The sequence below is a fragment of the Gobio gobio genome, assembly GCF_949357685.1.
Source record: "Gobio gobio genome assembly, chromosome: 11".
Classification (NCBI taxonomy): domain Eukaryota; kingdom Metazoa; phylum Chordata; class Actinopteri; order Cypriniformes; family Gobionidae; genus Gobio; species Gobio gobio.
Window position 1 is genome coordinate 24,602,876 of NC_137104.1, and position 26,014 is coordinate 24,628,889.

General features: G+C 37.7%; 1 protein-coding gene across 2 annotated transcripts in view; it reads left to right on the forward strand.

Moving 5' to 3' along the window:
- ldlrad4a (low density lipoprotein receptor class A domain containing 4a) overlaps positions 1-26,014 on the forward strand; it is a 111,544-nt gene that overhangs the window by 70,358 nt on the left and 15,172 nt on the right. Inside the window, exon 1 of one of the 2 annotated variants that reach the window (XM_079829796.1) lies at positions 11,518-11,907. The exons of the other annotated variant lie outside the window; for it this stretch is intronic. Coding sequence (XP_079685922.1) covers positions 11,793-11,907 — 115 coding nt within the window. The 5' untranslated portion in view covers positions 11,518-11,792. Of the gene's footprint in view, positions 1-11,517; positions 11,908-26,014 lie in introns of those variants that run through there. 2 annotated transcript variants of the gene reach the window in all.

Consider the following 26,014-nt stretch of genomic DNA (forward strand, 5'->3'; position numbering starts at 1 on the left):
ATGCTCGTTTTAAGCCATTAGTCGACAAATGCATGTTTTAAGCTAGTCGACTAACCACACGTTTTAAGCCATTAGTCGACTAAACGCATGTTTAAAGCCATTCGTCAACTAATCACTCATTTTAAGCCATTAGTCGACAAATGCATGTTTTAAGCGATTAGTCTACTAATCGCTCGTTTCAAGCCATTAGTCGACAAATGCATGTTTTAAGCCATTAGTCGACTAACCGCACGTTTTAAGCCATTAGTCGACTAAACGCATGTTTAAAGCCATTCGTCAACTAATCACTAATTTTAAGCCATTAGTCGACAAATGCATGTTTTAAGCGATTAGTTTACTAATCGCTCGTTTTAAGCCATTAGTCGACAAATGCATGTTTTAAGCGATTAGTCTACTAATCGCTCGTTTCAAGCCATTAGTCGACAAATGCATGTTTTAAGCCATTAGTCGACTAACCGCACGTTTTAAGCCATTAGTCGACTAAACGCATGTTTAAAGCCATTCGTCAACTAATCACTAATTTTAAGCCATTAGTCGACAAATGCATGTTTTAAGCGATTAGTTTACTAATCGCTCGTTTTAAGCCATTAGTCGACAAATGCATGTTTTAAGCGATTAGTCTACTAATCGCTCGTTTCAAGCCATTAGTCGACAAATGCATGCTTTAAGCCATTAGTCGACTAACCGCACGTTTTAAGCCATTAGTCAACTAAACGCATGTTTTAAGCCATTCGTCAACTAATCACTCATTTTAAGCCATTAGTCCACAAATGCATGTTTTAAGCCATTAGTCTACTAATCGCTCGTTTCAAGCCATTAGTCGACTAATCGCACGTTTTAAACCATTCGTCGACTAATCGAACGTTTTAAGCCATTAGCCGACTAATCCCACGGTTTAAGCCATTAGTCCACTAAACACAGGTTTTAAGCCATTCGTCAACTAATCGCATGTTCTAAGCCATTAGGGGACCAATCAAGTGCTTTAAACCATTAGTCGACTAATCGCACGGTTTAGGCCATTAGTCGACTAAACACATGTTTTAAGCCATTCGTCAACTAATCGCTCGTTTTAAGCCATTAGTCGACAAATGCATGTTTTAAGCCATTCGTCAACTAAATGCATGTTTTAAGCCATTCGTCAACTAATTGCACGTTTTAAGCCATTAGTCGACTAATCACACGTTTTAAGCCATTAGTCGCCTAAACGCATGTTTTAAGGCATTTGTCAACTAATCGTACGTTTTAACTAAGCTATTAGTCGACAAATGCATTGTAACAACGTTTGTAAATATGGGAAGAAGGAGGCAGGAACATTTAAAGACTTTAATAAAAAATAAACAAACTGAAAGTAAACCGTATAATAAAAACGTAATCAAAACAAAAAATCAATAACAAAAAATCCAGGCCTGGTCCTCTCTCGTCCTTCACTGCCGTCGCTCCTCCTTTTATGCGTCCGAGCTCCTCCGTGAGACACGAGACCGGTGCGGCGCGCAGCTGGCGCTCATTATCACTCACCACCGGCCTCGCCGCATTCTCACAGTCCCTCAGCCACATGCATGTTTTAAGCCATTAGTCGACTAATCGCATGTTTAGGGTAATTATTAATGATTATTTGTCAGGAGAAAATGGCAAGGAGACATTTACATTTTTTTATTAATAAACAATTTTTTTCTGGGTCAGTGTCTGAAGTTGACACTGCTTAGTCGACTAAATCCCAGTTTCCACCGAAATTACCCGGAACAATTTGTCCCAGGAACTTTTTTTCCCCATACCTTGTTGTCTGCATTTCCATCGTGGTCTAAAGTACCGTGAAGATTAGTCCGGTGATGTAGGACTGTGCGCGGCTTTCCAGTTCCCGCTGGATTTTGTCCTCTGCATATAAGCTTAATAAAGCCTGAACCTCGTCATCGGTCCATTGGTCATATTTTTTTAAACTTCATTGTTGATTCGAATAGCAAACAACTCTTACTGTAAGCACCGCTACAGACTTTTAAAAATGGTGGTTGAAATAAAATGTTGTGTGGAGTCAGCCAATCAAAATGCTGCGTGAACTCAACCAATCAGCATGTTCAGTGCCCAAGTCCCACCCCTGAAAGTTCCTGAACTTTGAAAAAGTACTACCTTTTGAGCTGGGCTGTTTTCAGGGTAAAATTTTTAGCCGAAACTTGATTTAGACCCTGGTTCCTGCAGTCGAAACACACAGAGTACCACCCCAAAGTTCCTAGTTCCTGGGAAAAGGTCCTGCAGTGTAAACACAGCTTAAGCCTCAAAGCCTTTTCGTCAACTACCTACTAACTTTAGTCGACTATTAGGGGGCAGCCTTAGAAATGTTTCAGAGTTCAGTCTTGTGGTTTCCCCAATTTTGTTAGCCTCCACTCTTGTAGGAAGTTGTGTAATATTTTGCCATCAAATAAAATCAAGTCCTACCCTACATTTTTCTTGCTGAATATCCTGTTTCACTATGAAGTATATAGGATTATGGAAGTAAAATCGGTTGTGAACATCATTTCAGGTTGACAGTGAGTTTTTCACCAGCAAGTACAACTCATATTTTCCTCATAACATAAAGATTTTGTCTCCCTTTTTTTCTTATTGCTCATGCATTAAAGACTCCCCAGAGCTGTCGTTTAGGTATGGTCTGTAAAGTCTGTAAATGAATAAAATGAGGTGCTGTGGAGCTCTAAGTGGAAACAGAGCTCAATAACAAAAGTCCAGGTTCAAGAGCAGCTACTCAAACAGAAGTTGTGGAAAGTGTGTTAAAGGTAAAAGTGTGTGTGTGTGTGTGTGTGTGTGTGAGAGAGAGAGAGAGAGAGAGAGAGAGAGAGAGAGAGAGAGAGAGAGAGAGAGAGAGAGAGAGAGAGGTTCAGTCTAGAGCGAGAAGTCAATAGTCTGAGTCTGTAAGTCTGGTTAATGAATACCGCCCCCTCAGGGTGATCCCTTCATGTAAACACTTCATCACACCAGCAGTGAGAGACTGCATAGCTCCCAGGGGCATGGCCACTCACCGCCCATGACTTTACAGCCTATCAATATCTCCCATCCTCAGGTAAACGCACACACACAAACAAACTTGGCAGTCTTGACACAACCTGACAAGAACCTGCATTTGTATTGGTTTGTTCCCGTCTGATTTATTCCTGTGTCTGGCCTTTCTTCCTTTCTACTCTTTAGTAGCTCATTTTGGGGTATTACCAGAGTTAGTTAGAGAGAGCGGACTAATGAGGATTACATTAGTTAATGCTGACTGCAGCTTCTCTAATCACTCCTAATCAATACTGTTGCCTATTCATGTGTAGTACTTCGGTGCGTGAATGTGTATGTGCATGTGTTTATTCAGCTATACTTTTGGGCAACCCCAAAGCAATGTTTTTTTTTTTCTTCTTTAAATAAAAATATATATATATTTTTTCTTTCTAAAATGCAGGGGAAAAAACTTCTAGGGGTGTGGGTTGTATTGAGTCAAATTATATGTCAATCAGCTTTATATAAAACAATAAACATATATGGTATTTAGATAGCTATCTTTCAAATTAAATGCATGTTTTGCTATTTTTGTGGCCAAAATGACCTTACAAACACATTAAAACTCAACATACACTGATCAGGCATAACATTATGACAGGTGAAGTGAATGACACTGATTATCTCTTCGTCATGGCACCTGTTAGTGGGTGGGATATGTTAGGGAGCAAGTGAACATTTTGTCCTCAAAGTTGATGTATTAGAATCAGGAAAAATGGGCAAGCGTAAGGATTTGAGCGAGTTTGACCAGGGCCAAATTGTAATGGCTAGACGACTGGGTCAGAGCATCTCCAAAACTGCAGCTCTTGTGGGGCGTTCCCGGTCTGCAGTGGTCAGTATCTATCAAAAGTGGTCCAAGGAAGGAACAGAGGTGAACCGACGACAGGGTCATGGGCAGCCAAGGCTCATTAATGCACGTGGGGAGCAAAGGCTGGCCCGTGTGGTCCGATCAAACAGATGAGCTACTGTAGCTCAAATTGCTCAAGAAGTTATTGGTTCTGATAGAAAAGTGTCAGAATACACAGTGCATCGCAGTTTGTTGCGTTTGGGGCTGCATAGCTGCAAATCAGTCAGGGTGCCCATATTGACCCCTGTCCACCGCCGAAAGCGCCAACAGTGGGCATGTAAGCGTCAGAACTGGACCACGGAGCAGTGGAAGAAGGTGGCCTGGTCTGGTAAATCTCTTTTTCTTTTACATCACATGGATGGCCGGGTGCGTGTGCGTCGCTTACCTGGGGAACACATGGCACCAGGATGCACTTCGGGAAGAAGTCAAGCCGGCAGAGGCAAGTGTGATGCTTGGGGCAATGTTCTGCTGGGAAACCTTGGGTCCTGCCATCCATGTAGATGTTACATTGACACGTACCACTGTTCAGGAATGGTTTGAGGAGCACATCAATGAGTTTGAGGTGTTTGACTTGGCCTCCAAATTCCCCAGATCTCAATCCAATTGAGCATCTGTGGGATGTGCTGAACAAACAAGTCCGATCCATGGAGGCCCCATCCCGCAACTTACAGGACTTAAAGGATCTGCTGCTAACATCTTGGTTCCAGATAACACAGCACACCTTCAGGGGTCTAGTGGAGTCCATGCTTCGACAGGTCAGGGCTGTTTTGGCAGCAAAATTGGGACAATATAACACAATATTAGGTCATAATGTTATGCCTGATTGGTGTAAACTTGTGAATACTCTTTGTCAATCAAAAGGTTCATAAATGGCCCAAAAATGGTTTTAATTTCAAATCTGAAAATTTAATTTTAACTGAAAAAAAGAATGTAAAAATGCTACTGTTTATTTGTTTAAAAGTGTTGAATATAAGTTAAAGTTGTTTACTAAATTCTGTGAGATATATTACAGTAGAATTAATGGAATAATACATGTAATTTTACCTTAAAATATGACACTAATGATATCTGTAAGTGTAAAGTACCTTATTTAGGGTGAAAATTTATATTCATCTCTGAATAATATATGTACTTTTTGTAAGTGCTAAAAAGTATGTCACATTATAACATTTATAAGGTGAAAACCATAAAAGGAAGTTCCCAAATGTTTGACACGTTACATGTTTTATCTACATAGTTTCATTACTTTTATATTAATAGTTAGAATATTTTATTCGTTTTAGTAGGTTCTCACTAGTGTATCTGTACGTGTTTGTAGAAGTGACCCTGCTGTGAGGAAGTGATCCTGCTTTCAGTTAGTTAATTTTTCTTATTCCCATCTTACATTGTCAAATACATAGTGCAATATATCAGTCTAAAGTTCCTGTCTGCTTCCACGAATATAAGGCACATTTAGTTGGCTAGACTTGGTCTAACTGTGATGTTGATCTCTGCTGATGTGATGGCTGACGGCAGTGTGATTTAGACTTCCACCTGAGCAATCACAGGTGGTGTGACGGAGCCAAACTGATGTGTCTGTGTCTCAGCTGTAAGAAGCGTGGCCTCCAGCAACAGACGCTATGAGTCATCCCTAAAGACACTGGCAAGCATTGAAAGGAGTTGTCTATGGCGTGAGGTGATATTGTAAGAAAGATGATTAGTATTGGGCAACTATAAAATTATTTATATACTATTATAGCTTTTATTAATATTTTAAATGAGCTTTTATTTGTATATTTTCAGATTTCATTTGAATAGTTTTAAATATTTTATTGTTTTTATTCAAATATGTGTAATATTAATATGTTAATATTTTTAAATATTTTAATAACTTACCTGTTATTTCAGTTTATTTGCCAAAGCAACTAAGCTTTTTTGTTTCATAAAATATTTATATTTTATTTTATTATTATTTCAATTATCGAAAATTATTTCTTATAGTTTTTAATTAGCAATAACAGGTATTTACATCATCATTGTATGTATACTGCTGATTTAAATATTTGAAAATAATGGGGAATTCAGAAATTCCAAATATAAATGTGCACTGTAAAACTTACAAATAAGCTGAATCTTGTATAACTTATAAAAACAGTTGAAAATTGCTTAACTTATTTTTATATGTTTAAGCAATTTTAAAAAAATATGTCATAAGTTGTTGTTTTTTACAGTGTGTAGATGCTACATTATTTGAAGGGGGAAACTTCTTTACTGTCAGTTACTTTCATGAGTTGTGTTTGCAAAGACATTTTTAATGCTCATATTGAGGTTAGGGGTTTGCTCAATTACTAATCATTAGCATGTAATTGTTTATTGCATTAATGATGCCATAAATCATGTGTCTTACTTATCAGACTTACTTATATTACTTATATATTTGCCTGACTGATGAAGTCATGCAAAACAGTATAAAGTTAGCCTAGTATAAAGTGTAAGTATTTTAAGACTCATAGTTGTTGAAATGGTACCCCAGTTATATGTCTTTTTTTTCTTTTCTTTTTAAATCAGAGGTTGTCATAAACTCTTCTTATCTGTCTGACCTTACTGTGACCGGCTCGCACGGGGAAAGCTGGTCCCACCACAGATTGTCTTATCACTGTAAATATCCTCACAGCCACACACTCGCATATATCTGTTACCGCACCTCGGCCTGGAACACTTCAAACATCACACCGTCAGTGAGAGTTCACAGGGGAAAGTAGGCTGCAAACACAGGTCACTCTTCCCACATTTAAAGCAATGCAGTGGTGTCGTGACCCCAGATGCCGCCAGAGGGCGCTAAAGCAAAACCTGCATCTCTTTCAACTTCAGTCATAACAAGGCCAATTTTAGCACTCAAGTCTGACAAACAGTTCTTAAAAACGATTGAAGTAAGCGGCATGTCCTTTGTTTTTGAGACATAAATATTTCTTTGTTTTGTCTATTCACACAGCTAGCATGTGTTCCTTTAACATTTGCCAGAGTGTCATAAAAACAAATCCAGATCACATTTCTCATCAAAGTCAAGAAGAAGAAGATGAAAACATTTTTCAAACGATCTTCTACACATTTTCAAAGTAATGTCAAATAATGTCTACACATTTATCTTTGGAATTTTTGTATTCCCCATTATTCTGAATAGCGATTATCATTACTGCAGTAGTCAATTTAGACTGCAACAAAAAAATTTTTTATATAACTGTTAAATATCAGTATAGGCAGTACAAGAAATACTATGGTAGCCTATATAAATACCAGTGTTGTTATTGTTAACTGACACTAAAACTCATACATATTTTTTGTTAATTGAAATAAGCTAAAATAAAATATTATATGAAACTTAAACTTAAAAAAAACTTTTAGAAAATAATTAGAAAATAACCTAAAATAAAGCTAAATAGAAATATAAAAAAAATTGAACTAAAATATAAAAAACATTAATAAACATTATAATGTTATATAAATAACACTAAAATAAAATTGGTAATTAGTGTTAATAATATATAATAATTTTCAGTAATGAGAATTTGGGTGGAGTACATGAGTGCTTAAATTGTCATAAATATATCAGAAAAAAGAAAACAGAAATTCATATTTCTTTTGATTTTAAGAAATTAAGAGTTACACATACAGTACACTACAAAAAAATATTAAGAATTTTAAATATCAAGGCTAATGCAATCATTTTAAACAAAAAATTTCAAGCAAAATATATATAAAAAAGAAGTATGAAATGATTAAAAAAATGATATAAGGTTTAGAATGAAAGTCAGCATGAAATGGAAGTTGCAGTAGTCTTTTTGAGTTAGAGTTTATTCACAGTACCACTGCAAACATTACAATAATACAGTACAAAATCAATTGGGTAGAGTGAATGGGTTCCCCCGAGGAAGCTAGAAAAGCTTATAGGTTTTCTTTCCTATTGTGACGTATATCCGAGTAAAATGTCTCCTCGAAAAATTAATTAGGATGGGACTTGATTTTGTCCATCAGAAATCGATTGGATCGTTGGATGGCTGTGGTTTGCTATTGCTGTAATTTCATGTAAGCGACAGGCTGACCCACCCAGAGTCCTGCACGTGGACGGGTATCCGACAGGTGAACTGTTAATATTTGATGTTATGGGTGGAATATCATTTGCAGTGCGGGTCGGGAATCAATAGGCTCGGGCAGACTGCGGGTCCAGTAGCCAAGACTATTTCGACTCAGTTCGGTACCCGCTGATAGGCAGCTGCTTTCAAACGGTCTCGTGCTTATTTGTGTTCACGCTCTGTAGTCTGAAGACTGTCAAAGGTTTCTAATTACAACACGATTTGCAGCATGGAGCATTGTAGCCAAACACGCTGCAACTGAAGTGATGGACAGCTTCAGTCATTATAAAGGGAACGCTCTTTGCTTTCTTTATCTATCTATTCACAACTTGAAAAAAAGTTTTATATTTCATACTGCTAAGAGGACCAACGGCCACATATATACTGCAGAGTTTCAGGTAGGGCTGCACGATATATCGTTTTAGCATAGATATCATGATGTGCGCAACCGTGATAGTTACATCGCAGGATGTGCAATGTCAAGTATAGGGACCATATTTAATCCGTTGATATGGGCCAGCTGCACCCCGATTCATAACGCATGTGATTCGTGGATTAATTGTAAAGTTATCATTTGCATGTTAAGTCGAGTCAGGCATCAAGCAAAAGAGGACTGTTTTTAATGTGCGCAGGCAGCACGTGAATGCCGAATTCAGGTTTCTTTCCCTTTCTTTTGAGCTTAAACGGACACGTTCACACAAAATTACCGTATTTTCTGGACTATAAGTCGCTCTTTTTTTCATAGTTTGGCTGGTCCTGCGACTTATAGTCAGGTGCGACTTAAATATCAAAATCAATTCATGTCTGACAAGAATAAACATTTAGCTACGACTACAGCCGCGAGAGGGCGCTCTATGCTGCTCCTGTAGCCTACCCCTGGAAAAATTAACTGAAAACAACTGAAAACTGAAAAAAAAATTTCACTGAAATTTTAACTTAAAGACAACTGAGCTTCTGCCCTGCCAACGCACTGCTTGGGCATGCGGTGTGAAGCTGGCGTTTTAGTCCAGTATAATGCGACTTCTAGTCCAGTGCAACTTATATATGTTTTTTTCCTCTTCATGACGCATTTTTTGACTGATGCGACTTACAGTCCGGAAAATACGGTAAGTCAAATTGCCCATCTCTGTGAGTATCCTCGTAAACACAGTCGGTTATGTGTTGTAAACAATTGAGAAAGAAACGGATGCGTGTCATTTATATCAGGTCTGTGCATTTGTCTTAAAGGGACAGCAGCCTAATATACCCGCAGCTGTTTGTGTCACCAATGGTGATCAAACCACAAAAGAGAAAGAGAAAATGAATTTTGTAGCTTTAAAGCTGCACTATGTAACTTTTCCGTCCACCAGAGGTCACCTATTCATAACAAAGGCGTAGTTTGATGACGGCAAGTTTGAGCGCAGAATCTTGGGACATGTGGTCTCCACCTCACAGCCGGTGGAAAAGAATCGGGATAGGACTCGGGCAGAAATCATGTTCATGGATGTGATTATTAACGTTACTATAGTATGAAGCAGAAGCAGGAGCGATTGTTAATAAGATGAAGGCAACACAAGCCTCGCGAGCAGTGGCGGGACTTTTATTATGCCAGTCGCCGGCGCCATTTCCGCTTTTCCGGCCATGAGTATGAGGTAACGCAGCTCTGTTTATCATATTAGATACATCTGAGTGTGTTGAAAATGATGTTATGACGTTACTCTGTGCGTTCGCTCGGCGACTGTTATGACACTTGTTGCACACTGTAGTAAGAGTAAAGCGTTTCTGCCAAATACAACCGGAAACCGAGGATAACGCATATATGACGCAATTGACAGGCGACTCCCTCACACGTCCCGGTTCCTTGGTTAAAAATAGCAATTTTCTCACGATTTACAAATAGTTGGAAACTTTTGGGATATTGTAAGTACTCAACTGAACAAAATAAATAACACTGGCCTAGTAGTTTTTGGATATTTTACTGATTTTTTTTTACATAGTGCACCTTTAACAAAAATAAATTGCATTATTAATTAATTACATTAGTTACATTTCATTTATAACGACTTATTTTGACTTATTTTACATTTGATTCAATTTATGTACCTTAATGCTGTCTAATTTTTTTGCAGGGCTAGCAATAAACACGTTGAAAATAATTATTTTAAAATTAATTATTGTTTAAACAAATATCTGTTAGGCATGATTAAAGTTAAACGCACAATAGCAGGCACAAAAACACTTACTATTTAGTCAACTTTACTGAAAATGGCTGATTAAGCAGTTTTTATTCTAAAAGCTATGTTTAATTTTTGTTTTTCGGCTACAGATTCATCATTAAGCATGACATAAGCATCAGTATCGTCATCTGACTTTATTTTGGTTAGTTCCAGGCTTCTCTGCAGTTGTTGTACGTTGTAAAAAAACCCCGCTGCATTACCATTCACGCCACACTACAGGCAAGCAGTATCTACCATAGGCTATCCGCCAAAATGCAGATTCGGGTGTTCTGTTGAGTACTGTGGGTGCAGGGCAGGTGTAGGTTTACCAAACAGGACTAGTGCAGGACTCGAGTTTAGGTCCCGCCCTTGTGTCAGTGAACACGTCATCAGAAAAGAGATGTCACTGCAAGAGGGATGGGAAGCTTTTTGATTAGAGATTTTGATGACACATGAATAATAATAATAATATAAATCATGGATAAATCATTTACATGGATCATTTACAATAGACACACTGATATAGGTGCAAGTGAGATTCGCCAATTAAGAGTTAGACATACAGTGGCCCAAAAACATTATGAATTTAAGTTAAGCGATTTTCATTTTAAAGTACGATTTTCAAGCTAAATATTTCACAAAAAAGACAAACTTTGTGTATTTCAAAAAGTTCCTCTGGAGGAGAACTGACCTCATACATCCACTAAAAAGCACAGTGACATCAGTGATGTGATAAGTTGTGATAAAAGCTCAGAATCGTGTTTGCAGATGACACTTGGTTTGATGTTTTGTAATGTACTTTGGTGCTGGGGAGGTTGTTACTTCATTTTTGCCCACTCAGCCGGACATTCCCCATACCAAAACCACCCCGGATATTTATAGACCGCAGACAGTTTGGGAAAGAAGGGGGGTGTCTGACACATCTGCTGAATATCTGCTAGACTGTGGGGTCAGCCCAAGGTTAAAGCCTCTTCAATGCCTGCCCTGATTGGTCGTGGCTGGCACTAATGAGTGTGTGTGTGTGTGTGTGTGTGTGTGTGTGTGTGTGTGTGTGTGTGTGTGTGTGTGTGTGTGTAATTCTAACCGCCTCTACACACACAGTCCCATTGAGGGTAGAGCAACCTCTCTCTCTCTCTCTCTCTCTCTCTCTCTCTCTCTCTCTCTCTCTCTCTCTCTCTCTCTCTCTCTCTCTCTCTCTCTCTCTCTCTCTCTCTCTCTCTCTCTCTCTCTCTCTCTCTCTCTCTCTCTCTCTCTCTCTCTCTCTCTCTCTCTCACCACCGCCATTGTCAGCGCCAGTCTCCCCTCCCACCGCTCCTGTCTGTCTGTCTGGAGCTGCTCCCCTCTCGGAGGAGGGAGGCGCAGGAGGAGGTGGGCTGTGAGTCTGAGACCGTCACAGAAAGCCATTCTTCTGAATGAAAGCGAGAGGAAAAGACCGTCAAGATGCGGGGAACGTATTTACCGTAGTCTAGAAGCAGAAAATGCGTCGGAGAGTCGTGAGAATGGCATGAGACGCGCGTGCACCGAGACCGCAGGCTGCTGCTGTGGAAGTGTTCCTCAGTTCATGTGAGGGCCGCGGCCGGCGGCTCTCTTCCCCCCGTCCCGTCACTTCCCCGAGCCCCCATGCGAAACATCACGGTCCCGGACAGCAGCTCCAGCAACAACAACAACGCCGCCAACTCCAATGACACATGCTCCTGCAACTGCACCCTATCCCAGCCACAGGGAATGGATATATGTAAGTAGGGCGGGTTTTTCTGAGCCGTTTTCGAATGCGGAGGGAACGCAAACTGTTACATTGGATACATTTTCGAACGTGTACCGAATGAAAACAGAATGTGTTTAACGTAACGTTACCGTGGTCGACTCACCCTGGTGGCAATGTAACAGTTTTAGATTCAATTATTGAATTCGGTCTGCAAATGAATCAAATGTAACTATGGCAGTTCCGAACCCGTTATTATGGCAGCAAGCTGTTCGAATGTCAAACACGAACGTGTTAAAGATTTATCTGAGTGTAAATGTCATTCTTATAATGTCGAATTATTACAGTATGTGACCGTTATTTGTCACTATCTGACTTGTACACCCATCGAATTTGGCTGTGGCGTATTAAACTATTCGTTCAGCCCCCCAAAAATGCGACGTGTTTGTCAAAAACGACTTCTTGATAATCCTCTGTTGTATTTTAAACGGCGTGACCAATTAAATATAATAATACAAGTCTATTGCTGATGACTCGTGCGTCTGGGAGTGTTTGGCACTGGAACACAACTCAATGCATCAGTCGAATATTGCTGGTATTGCTGTGGGGGCTGCGCACAATATGGCAAGCCGTTTAACATTTATTCCTGAAAACGAACTAGTGTCTGTTTTATGTTATGAGTGCTTATTTCTAAAGTACGAGTGGGCAATGCAATATTGATTAGTATCATTCTCAATGTGTCACTACTACTAGTACTTATTAGAAAGCTACTAGCACGGAATTGTGATAAATGTAAAAATAAATAAATAATAATAATTCCTAGTAACAATTGAAATAGACAGTAGTACCTATTTATAAGAAGCTAGTGTTTTTATTCAGACCAGGAAAACGTAAATATATTTTCTATATAGAATAGATACTACGTGCTATTGGATTAAGTATTAGTATATAATGATAGTTGCTAGTAAAATTGAAGAAAGAAAAAAAAAGTCACTTGGCAGTATTTAAAAATAGCTTGCCATAGTGTACACATTCTTTAACTCTATCCCTTCTGTTGGGTTCCCAGACAAACACACCTCTAGTTTTCCAAATGTGTTAATTCACCATTAATGTAGGCTACTATTTGATAACATTTTCTATTAGCATTTATGCTATACATGTGAACTGCATGTAGTTAATGTGATATTACTTTGTAGAAACTCTTGTAATTGCCTCTTGTTGTTTTACTATAACATGGAAGCTGTAGGCTAAAATGTTCAAATCTTAAAGCTGTGTGTACGTCCGCTGGCGTTATTGCTGGGAATTGGTTCACTGCGGTCTGGAGCGGGCAGCCAGTCAGTCAACCCTTCCCCCACTTCAGCCCAGACTGGCTGAGACTCTGGGCTGTCTGAATCCACAGAGGACAAAAGGGCCTGTCATAATCAGTACTCGCACTGGCTATTTCTGCCGCAAATGGGATGAATTATTAAAAGTAAACCTTCATATGAAAGAATCGTCCCTCTTCTCAGAGCCCCCTGGTAGACGGCACTGCCCCAGAAACTTTTCTTTTGCTCATGAACTTGAATTGATTTCTGTTCTGTAAGATGTATGATGCATATGCAGTTTCCCTCAGCCAGTGAGGACTACATAAGAGAGAACTGGGGAAAAAGAGAAAAGTTTTGTGTGTTTTGAAAATAAATGCTAGGGCCATTTGATTTTGCAGATGTGTGAATCTCATGGAAACAATTGACTTTTCACCATGACATTTCAAAGGAAAAAATAAATACTTGGGTAAAGAATTTGAAGCATCATTAAGAGTTTTTGCATTGTTTATAGAGCAGCTGGACTTTTTGCATTATTTTTTATGACAATCCCCCATCGAATTTGCATTACCGCAAATCCGACATGATGTTTTACCTTTGAGATGTTGTTGTTTTTTTTGTGGTAAAATAATGTACATTTATAACACAATGAAATGTAATATAACACAAAGCATAAAGATACATAAAACTAGTTAACGCTGCTGTGTGATTGTTTCTAATACAATGGCTAAGGGGGTGATGGCCAATTACATATCGTTTTTTTTTCTTCTTACCAACGTAATCAGTCTCTCAATATGTTTTTCCTTCTTTGTAAAGCCATAGAAACACAATCATGAGTATTTTTCTATAGAAGCTTACACGACTATGACAACATCCACTTCTGAGGACCCCAGAAATCTAAAAGGCTGTGATTTCAACATTGTAATACAATGAAATAAATGATTGTATTACAATGACTGTTTAATTAATATCAGCATAAATTAAAAGCTGTTTTTTGTTGTTGTTGCCTGAAGACAATAAGAACAATTTGCTTAATTGTCATGAAAATGTCACAGTGGAAAATATTAAATAAACTTTAATTTACTTTTGAATATGAGAGGAAACATGACGTGTGACATTCTTGACAGATTTTATTAATTTGCCTACTCATGCTTGCTGAGTGATTTTGCCACAAATTATGTGAATGGTATTTGTTCCTGTTCCTGTTTGATAAGGCATACCAACCCTATATATGTGTGTGTCTGCACATGAATGTGAGACTGCATTTGTGGTTTCCGTGTCTGTGCTGTGGTGTTCGGGACGGGCCGTGCAGACAGTGGAATGCTTGGTGACTTGGCGCTTAGATTCTACTGCAGTGCTGGCTGCATTCAGGGCCGAATATCCAAAGAGGCTGGAAAACTAGGGGAGCCAGTGACACAGCAGAGCAGACACACACAAAACGCAAAAAGGACACACCTTTCAGGGCTCAGCATGCAAAACTTGCCAGTGTAATCTGTGTCGTATTAGCCTTAGCGTTCAGCACGCATCAAACGAGTGGATTAGACTGCATTTTCATTTGTGTCTACGTTATTGGATTCTAGGAGTTTCCTTCCGTGTTGTCTTTTCCAGGTCTGGCCCCATATTGTTCTGTCTGCTGTTTTAGGCACTGTCTACATCTGAGGTTTTGCGAGCTAAAGGCTGCTTATCTTATCTGACAAAGTCCTTACACCATACGGCTATTTCAAGTGAAAACAGAACCCAGCTATTAATAGACCGCCGTGTATAACGGCACTGTTGCATACCTAGTCGTGCTGCATGGAAAAAGAAATGCACGATCATGGCGTCTTTCTTTCTAGCTGTCTTGTTCTAACTCACAAATGGCTGCACACACAGGGTTAGTGTAGTCCATTTCCAGTAGGGCAGTGGCCAAAGTCAAGCTCCAGAATGGGGAAACAGGATATTGGACTGGCATTCAGCTCACTAGTGCGCTGCAACTTGCATGTAACGAATACGCAGGGGACAAAAACACCATCCTCGTCAATATCTGATCTCTGCATCAATTTGGCACCTTTTTTATTTTCCACTGGCGGGCCGAAGCTTGGCCCAGACTAGAGGGTGAGGCCTGAGACGGTACACAAGAGTCGAGTGTTTATTGTCAAAGGCCAGAGGTTCTGTCTGTGTTATTAACTATTTATTACAGATGCTGCCTTTAGAAACATGGTAGTAAAAGTTTAGTGTGGGAGGTTGTTGTATGTTTTAAAATGTCATTACGTTAATACAGTCAGCTTATGTTCATAAGGTTATATCTTGGGATTGAAAAACATTGAGCTTTTAGTGCAAGCCTTATGGTCATAGTCGAAGACTCACAATCTCACAATGTAAGACATATTTTTTGCATAAATAGCCAAATTTGCTCAATACCAAAATTCGCCACTTATTTTGTTATAACTGATAACGTTGGCTGTTTTACAAATCAGGTATGTAACAGTTCTCTGTAAAAAATCGAACCATACCGTTTTCCATATGGATGCACTGAATGTTCGGCAACCGAAATTATTTGGCCGAAAAGTGAAAAAAGACAGAATAAATGTAACCGAACAATGACGTTTTTGATGACGCAATCAAATATAGCAACCAGTGCGTGTGAGAGAGGTGCGCACGCTTCTAAATGCAGCAAACATGTTGGAAGTGTGGAAGCATTAAAGTGTCCGAGATAGACACAAAATGATAGACGCAAAAATGGCTGTTTGCAGACACTGTCTAAGCGCCCTCAAATGCAAGCAAGAGTATGTATTGGCAAATGCTCCAGTGCATATTTGTGTCTGTAGAACGTCAAATGTATCCAATTACAACGTGTTTCTGCAGCAGTGACCGGCTCGCAAAACCTCTCATGAACAAACAAACAAAGTGTAGATGACGCAAGTAAGATATTTATTGTGCATTGTTAGCAGCTTCATTGAACTTTGTACTTTGTGAGATCGCGATGAACTGACATAGCGACAGCGTTTAGTGATTGTGAATGGAGCGGTCTTAAAACTATTGTTTTTCATGTTGCAAAAAGGATTAATGGCCAATTGCACGCTGTAAAGTTTCGGAAGTGACATAGTGAAATAGTAACGCATTAAAGCAATGTAAAGGCAGACTAATAGATTAATAGAAAAATATTTGTTGCAAAATATTTTTGAAATTCTAAATAATCTTAAATGTCTCACAGTAGACTCACTGTTGTGGTAGAGCCGTTGCTGCACTTTAATAGAGCACCCTCAGTGATTTCAGAAGCACCCTCAGTGATTTCAGAAGCACCCTCAGTGATTTGATTATGATACCTGTAGACATAATACGCCTAAGATAAGATAAGATGGCATAAGAAAAAATAAAATACTAAAAATATTGTGCTTTGTTTGTATAATGTCTGCTGGAATGCTAAAAATGTTCAGTGTTAAATAAATATTTTTAAATTGTAGTTTTGTAATTTATTTATCTTAAAAAAAAAAAAAAACACAAAAAAATAGTAAAAAGCTAATTTTTACTATTTAATTTATGCAGTGGTGAAAAAAAAAGGCAAAATAAATTGACCAAAAAAAAATCGGAAAACCACGTTCGCTATTCGGCTTCGGCCTTTGGCCAAGTGTTTTATTATGCTACAGCTTCGGCCAAGAATTTTCCTTTCGGTGCATCCCAAGTTCTCCACTCACGGTTCGGCATGCACTTGCACCGCAATTAATCTCAAATCTGATGAGGCATCTATATTAACGCATAAAACAGACAGAGTTCAGCTAATGTATTTTTCTGTCGATGGATATGCTCTGCATACGTTGACATCACAGTTCTTTACGTGTTGGTTTGTTGCATTTCAGCATGGCAAGTGAAGGAGTCGCTGCCTGCATCATATAAATATCCGGTCAGGGAACATTATGGCTTCCCAACATGTTACACTGCAAAAAAAAGCACAAAACAGTCACTCTTTGTAAACTTTATTCAATGTGAGTTCCGTATGCTCTAATGTGACCGGTCCGTTATCACCCAGGTGTAGATAGTGCGCGAGCTTAGGTGAGACCGACTGTGTTTAAACAGGCACTTAGCGCTAATTTGGACAGGTACAAACCGATAACGAAAGCGCTGGGCAGGGCTTGACAATTAGGACTACCTGATGGCCTGGGACGTTTATCATTTGCGCGTGTTCCTGCGCTAATTTAAACATTCAAACGCAAGGAGACGCAAAAGAAAACTCTTTTTAGAACATTCTAGAAGATTTGTGTCTGCACACATCTGAAGTGTGCACATGGAAAACTGCACCTCAGTAAACATGTGAATACTGAATTGAGTTCTCTTTCAAGTCTTTACACAAAAATTATGTAAAATGCATGTATTGGCGAGTATCCTAGCAAATATAGTCAGTAAATGAATGTATTCAGTCGAAAAAAAGCCATTGCATGTGTACAGTATCAGTATGTTGAATCAACGTGCATTATGTCTTAAAGTGACAGCAGCCTAAAATTCCTGCTGCCATCTGTTTTTAATGTTAATCAAAAAACAAAAGACAAAGAAATCACTCACTGCTCTTAAATGAATAACTTTTGTAACTTTATTTGTATTAATCTTAATTTAATCAATACATTGAAGATTATATGCGGTGTCGTTTTAGATTTGATTGCTTTATTTAATTTCTATATCTGAAAACTACTGTTAGACCTACCTGAAATATCTGAAAAGCATTGTTTGTTTTATTTGTATCTTTGCTGTATTGTATTTATTTGGGATATTACTATTTTCTTTATTTTTACTTGACAGTAGTCTTTTTTTCCCCCTGAACATAGCACATACCGAACCGTACCAAAACCGTGATACAAACCGAACCGTGAGTAATTTTACACCCCTATTATATGTATATGCTGTTTTAATTTTTTTGTTTAAATGCACCGAAAAGCATTTGGTGTAGAAACTATTTTCACTCTATTAAAAGTAGAAAGAAAAAAAAATCCTGTAAAATATCTATATTTTAAGTAGGCATATAATACTTTTTATATAAAGGGCTATATGACTTGAAGCAATTTCCCTTGCAGTGATTTTGAGAGGTCAAATATATATATATTTTTTAATTGCTATATAAATAAGTGTTACAATGTGGTCAGCAGGCACGAAGACGAAGGATCTTCTAAACAAAATAGTCTTTATTAATAATTCAAACATGCAGGCAGGAGAATAACACAAACCAAACAATGCGTAAACGAGAACTGACCAAGAACAACTGAAACACAGGACTATATAAACAGGGGTAGAACAAAGGAAAGTAAACTAGACATGTGTGAAACTAATACGTAACTATAGAAACAAACAAGGACATAATCAGTAACCAATGAAACCGAAACTTAAAAGAGCGGGGAAACAGGAACTAGAGCAAACAGAACAGAATGTCAAAATAAGGGTCCATATAACAGAACATAATCCTGACTATAGTCAATATAGTCACATAATAGCTTGTTGGGCTGTATGTATAATATATATCTATAATAGTTTGTTCCATTCCCCGAAACTGACTGGACGAGAGGCTTTCTAAAACTGCTAATATTTCACCACTATCAGCACTGCTTATCCCTGCGTGTTCTAGACAGGCTGTCAGTCGATGCAAGTTACATTGTTACTAGGTTTTGAGCGTCACTTTACAAGGCTCAACCGACCAGCAATGTGTTGCCAGAGAAACGTTCCTCTTTGGACTTGGCAAACTTTTAATTTTTTTTTATTTTTTACAAATATATGACTTAAAGTATTAGTTCACCTCAAAATGAAAATTTCCTGATAATTTACTCACCACAATGCCATCCAAGATGTTCATGTCTTTCTTTCTTCAGTGGAAAATAAATTAAGTTTTTTGAGGAAAACATTTCAGGATTTTTCTCCACACAATGGACTTCAATTGTTTCCAAAATGTTGAACGTCCACATCAATGCAGTTTCAAAGGGCTGTGAAGTGCTTCAAATGGTACTGCGATCCCAGCTGAGGAATAGGGTCTTATCTAGCAAAACGATCGGCCATTTTCTAAAAAAATATCAAATATATATATACTTTTTAACCACAATTGATCATCTTGTGCTGGTCTGCAACGAGCCAGGCATTACGTAACTTACGTTGAAAAATGTCACGCCGAATGTGGGCGGAAGTACTACCCCAAGTATCTTGGATGGCTTTGGGGTGAGTAAATTTTTTTAGGGAATTTTCATTTTGAGGTGAACTAATCCTTTAACTTGAAGAAGGACAGTAATCTGTCTCTTTAGGCTTGTTTAATGCAAATCTATGGAGCCTCTGTACAAATCTCAGTTGTACTAGGAGTCTAAGTAAAAAATAAAATAAAAAAGCCACTTGGCAGAGAAATTTACATTCTTCTCTCTTGATATCATTATTAACTTGTTTAAAACTCAATACACGCATGAAATGTAAAACAAGAAGGGTATAGCCTTATGAAAAAAACCCGTAAACATTGCAGTTGTTTGCATTTCTCTGCATATGGCTTGTCAGTATCACAGTATTACAATATTGTGGTTTTCTAGGCAGCCCTATTTATATACTGCTTTTTAAACCTTTGAAATCTTATCAAGAAAGCTCCAATCTGTAGTTACGTACATACTACATGCAAAATTATTCTTCAAAACAATATTGTATATTTTAAAAGATTACTGTTTATTTATTAGTACTTTTTGAGGTCTGGCATAGAAAGAGTGTACTGTGTAATTTTGAGAGAAATCTTGAGACTTAATTTTGAGACCTCAGACAGATATCAATAATTCACTGATATTGTCCAGTATGATCACCAATATTTTGTATAACATTTTAATTACATTACTACCAGCTCTTGACAAAGTGAAGTTGCCAAGAATGTAGTAGCGATTCACATTGTGTGTGTAAGTGTTGGTGAGCAGAGCACTTGTGTGAAGTGTGCGAACACATAGGAGAGATCAGTAATTGCCTTGTTAGAGAGGTGTCAGTCAAACGACCCCATGGGCCCTAGCACTCTATCCAATACAATATGCATGCTCTGTTCAACTCTTCCTCTCCAGCATCGCTCCAGGGTAGACTCAAGGTCACACCCCTGCCCCAGTAACCCCAGGCAGGGCAATCAAAACTGGACTTTACAGGCCCATCTTGGCCATAACAGCGCTCCATCCAATAATCTAATGCACAAGCACAGAGGGGTGTGTGTGTGCACGTCTGTGAGCAAGTGTGATGAGGTCACAACGGAGGTCAGCTGTCAACCCCTCCTGCTAATCTTTGTATGGCCTGCTCGCGCTCCGAGGAGGGTGTGTGCGCACTCTGTGTCATGTCAAAAGGGTTTTAAGGCACACAGGGGGTGGGTCAGCCTGCTGAGGGGTAACTAGATTCATTTTTACAACACTACTAAAATGCAACACACTAAAACGCACCATTCCATTTCCGTCAGACCATTAAACGTAGCGAAGATCCGCTCCACCAAGATAAAAGCGCTGTGCTAATGAAATGTGTTTTGTACCACAACTTAAAAACATACGTCTTTGTGACTGGCAGGAAGCTACTTTGAAACAGTAAAGCTTCCTAAGCTACTTTTTTGAAGAAAAAAATAGTGAATTACTACTAAGCTAATAATAAAAATGAGATCGCTACATTAAAGCTTTCTATAAAGAAAATGTCTTTCCAACAGTAGAACTACGCAATGGAATAATTAAAATTTTTATCAGTGGCTTATTATTCTGGCACACAACAAGAATTTTTATATTAAGGAACTTCTCAATTTTAAACTTTTAAACAATATTGAATTTGAACAGTAGGGATGCAACAATACAGTTAGTCCACGGTTCAATACATACCTCAGTTTTTAACCACGGTTTTCGGTTCGGTTCGGATGGCTTGTCACATACATTTTTTTGTTATTCTATTCTTAGGCGACAGGAACAGCAAGAGGTTAAGGAGAAAAAAAGACAATTTTTTTATTGCAATACTCTTTCTTTATTTTGCTTAAAATAATTGAAAAACTTACCTTAAACTTAAAACTTTACTTAAAAAAAAAACTTGTATTCCTAGTGTAATGTATAATATAAAATAAATATATATATACATATAAAGATTTACACTGGCAGCTCAGAGCTGTACAGCAGCATTAAAGTATGAAATTGAATGAATGAATGTAAAAATAAAACACTACATAGACTTCACTATAAAATATACATTGGTTCTTAGCTACTGTATTAGTTTTTCAGTCAAGAGCAGTGAGTGATTTTCTCTTTGTCTTTTGTTGTTGTATTAACATTTAAAGGGATAATTCATTCAAAAATGAAAATTCTGTTATCGAGAAATGAATACAGGTTTGGAACAATATTAGAGTGAGTAAATAATGACATTATTTTAGAGGGGAACTGTCCCTTTAAGGATCGCGTGTTCACTACTGCGCTGTTGTCAATTTAAGACCTGCGTGCATCTAATATACAGACACACGCGATTTTACTTTCACTTTAGACATAACCGACTGTGTTTACGTTAACCATGTGAGTATTTGACAGTATTAGCGCATTAAGACGACTATTTAGTCCAGTAATCGCGTGTTTGACAGGCGTTTAGTGCGCGCGCTCCGAAAAGCGAATGAAACCGGCAAGGCTGTAAAACGCATGCAAATAATGAACTTTGGTGATTGTGAATAACTATAGTGTTCCGTGAGTATAACTCTACTACTAACATGTGATCTGAATGTATGTTGTGTTGTTCAGTATTGGAATGGAGGAAATGATAGAATTTGTAGAAAAATAATTAATTAAATGCAAAACCGAACCGTGAATGCCGTACCGAACGGTTCAATATATTATAGAGAATTGTGGCATCCCTATTGATCAGATAAATGAAACAAAATACAACAACATCAACCAAAAAAAAAAAGATTACACCCTAGTTTATATAAATAAATTGAAGAAAGCATGATAATGAAGTATTTAGCATTTAACTAAATACTTAGCTGAAAAAGAAGACCTGTATTTTTTCCCCCGCTTCATTTACATTAACCACGTCAACAAACTGATTCACTAGAATGAATCCCAACTTCAATGCATTTCTTCCCAAGACTTTTCCATTTCAACACACTCTTGGCAATTCGTAACTATTTTACATTTTGGTGAATTTGTGGCTAAATTGGTATAAATCTTGTTCATACATTTTCGTACAATCCGCTTTCACCCCACTGAAGCTTATGTTTAGGGGTGGGTCTTCATGCTTACATTTTGTTCTAAAAAAAACTGTAAATTTCTGTACAAATCACACTTTATGAATTCATACAAAATCGGCAATAGTTAGGCTTTATCATGAAATCATGTAAGATATTTCATTTGTGACCCTGAACCACAAAACCAGTCATAAGGAAATTGAAAATGAGATTTGTACATTACATTTATAAGCTTTCCATTGATGTATGGTTTGTTAGAATTGGACAATATTTGGCAGAGATAAAACTATTTGAAAATCTGGAATCTGAGGATGCAAAAAAGCCTTTAAAGTTGTCAAAATGAAGTCCTTAGCAATACATATTACTACTAAAAATACATGTTTGATATATGTATGGTAGGACATTTACAAAATATCTTCATGGAACATGATCTTTACTTAATATCCTAATTATTTTTGGCATTAAAAAAATCGATAATTTTGACCCATACAATGTATTGTTGGCTATTGCCACAAATATACCCATGCAACTTATGACTGGTTTTGTGGTCCAGGGTCACATTTATTAATTTCAAAACTACACTACAACATAACTTGATGGAAAAAGTTATGGGAACATTAATGAAAAGACTTTCGAAAACAGTTTCTGTCCAATTTCTTAAAAATGTATTTCAGTTAACATAACTTTTTTAAGTCTCAACCCAACATTTGTTTGTTTGTTTATGTGAGTGTTGTCGGGTCATTCCACCATTGTGTTCCGGGTGTCTTTGGAAGACGAAAAGGGGGCAGCTTCAGGGTGTCACCCTCCACTCTTGCCCTCTGACAGCAGCAGCTGAGCCTCACCCTGCAGCAGTCAGCCAGCCTTGACATTGGCCATGGTCCCCTTCTTTGTGTCTGGCCCTGCACCCACCCTCTGGGATTCTCCATGGGCCCCGGGGGACTCGTCTCAGAGGAGATTGGTAGTCATGCTGGGGGTTTGGCGAGGTCTTGCAGGGAGGCGTGTTTTGGGTTTTGTACGGGTCTAGCTTAGTTGTATCTGGACAGACCTATGTATGTACTCATGCTGTCTGATGGGGGTGTGCTGATTATGGATAGGGTTTAAGAGTGCACATCTCACGCCTGTGTTTGGCTTTTGTGTAACTTGAGGACCAGACTTGTGTCTGATGTCAGCCCTTTTTATTTGGAGGTCGTTCCATTTAGGCAGTCACACAAACACAGTGGAAGTTGTGTCTTGTTCAGTATGTGTTTTTGTTATTATTTCTGTGGGAAAACAGTATATTAAGCCAGTTTCTGATCTCCCTTAAGGTTCTAGTGGTCAACTGATACAGGTTTTAAAAATAGCCAATACAACATCAAGAACGTGATGAGTGATGTACTGTATACATTATTTTAAACAACATTTTCAAAAAAATTCACTAAATATAATCTACAGTTCAAATGTCTCGGTGCATGAAAAAATATTGTATTAGTTTCCACCAAAAAAATTAGCAGCACAATCTTTTTCAACACTGATAATAATAAGAAATGTTTCTTGAGCAGCACATCTGCATATTAGAATGATTTCTAAAGGATCATGTGACACTGAAGACTGGAGTAATGATGCTGAAAATTCAGCTTTGCCTTCACAGGAATATATAAATACATTCATTTATATATTATTTTAATATATATATATTTTAAATACATTTTAAATTGTAATACTGTTTCACAATATTACTGATTTTACTGTATTTTTGAGCAAATAAATGCAACTTTTGTGAACATCATAAATGAAACTATAGTGTATATTTTAATTTGAGCAGAAAATATGTAATCTATGTAATAACATATTTTGGTTTTCGATCAAAATGGCCAAATATTAGCAGATTTAGTGGCCTGGTCAATATTGATCTATCACAAGTTCTAAAATAAGTTTTAGTTGGTTAAATACAATGATCACCATTTTGCAATTAAAGTATGTGCTGGAATATTTTTTGTATGGTTAGCTGTAAATCAACAGCCTTTTATTGTCTGAGAGCAAAAGCAGAACATTTAAGCAACAGCATAATTTGTTTTACAGTGAAGTTTATTGAAGAAAACTTTTTTTAAATGAGACAGACGTTGGATTTAAAAAATCCTGCATGTGGTTTTTCATCACGGCAGAACGCAGACATATCTAAAGCGGCTTCGCTGTTTAGTTTTTACCCAGGAATGTAAACGATTTGTCCGCAAAACACACACAGCATCTGGCCTCCCTTCCGCTGCCTTTTTTTTTGTTGTTGTTGTAAAATGGTGCATTGGTGCTCCGGGCAAGAGAGACAGCTGAGCAGACAGCAGACGCAACAGAATCAGATCAGACGTGATGTTATCAGACTGTGTGCCTCACACCCATCCCCTCTCATCAGGCATGCATGCACTGGGTCCTGCTCTCAGACATCACCCCTCCACCCCCCTGCTCTCGGAGTTGAAAGGTCAGAAGGTCTCTGCGGTAACTCTTAGCTTCTCATTCATCGGGCTCGTCCTCGTGGAGTTCAGGCTGCCTGATTTAAATATGAAAACAATCTTTTCTTCATTGGCAATTACCAGAAAGGAACCCTGCTAAAAAAATAAAGAATCATTTAAATAATTTGAATATTTGAGGCTTTTTTCACAGAACACAATTAATATTGGCAATTGGATTTGTGGAGTTTTCAGCATTGTGAATTGTTTTTACAAATGTTTAAGACAAGAAGTAAAATAATAAAAATAATCAAAGGAATCTTTTCCACAGATTTTCACTAAATAAACTAAAATAATTATTTCTACACACCAATATAATGATACACAGTAATGTTTGCTTACGTATATGTTTTAATACATTTTATTACATGAATAATATCACAACAGGGACTTCCATTTTTGAGTGACGATGCACAAATCATTGAATCAGATTTTTGACTTTTACTATTCGGAGAGGAGATTCGGAGAGGAATCTTGAAGCTAGTTTTTCGGAAATGTAATGGCCAAATAGAATGTGCAATTCAATCAATGCCAAATGCTTAATTGTGCTTGTTTTTGAAAGAACAATTGTGTATTGCATTATAGTATTTACTGTATATTACATTATATTTTAGAGTTTCTCATATATTTTAAAAACATCTTATAGCAACATCAAACCTTTCATTTACAGCTTTGTTGTCGTGTGGCTGGTGGCTGGTATTGGGGGAGGGATGTGTCCTGACCCCCATTTGAAAGTCAGTCGGGGATCTGATTATGTCGGTCACCCCTTTCGGCACCTGACCCCTGAGAAACACTGAGAATGGGGGAGCATTATTTTATTAAGATCAAGTCAGCAGTTGGTCTGTCTGGGAAAAATTACCTCTTGAATTGCCCCTTTCATTTCTATTATCTTAATATTTGAGTTTTATACTGTTTTTATTTTATTTTATTATTATTCATGCTTATCACATTACAAGAACTTCAATCACACTAGACTGTTAGAAATAATGCTGCCTATGTTATATTAGATGTTATGTTACAAATAAACAGGGTCCAAAACTTAATCACCAAAGGCCAAATGCAGGTTAAAATTCAACAGTTTTTTTTCTTTGTGGTGAAGCGTGTATAGAACAGTCCTCACATCAAGCCAACAAATTCACTGTGATGTCTTCATGTTTCTGTGACAGGTGCAGTTTTACTGACAGAGTAACACTGGTTCACGCAAATGG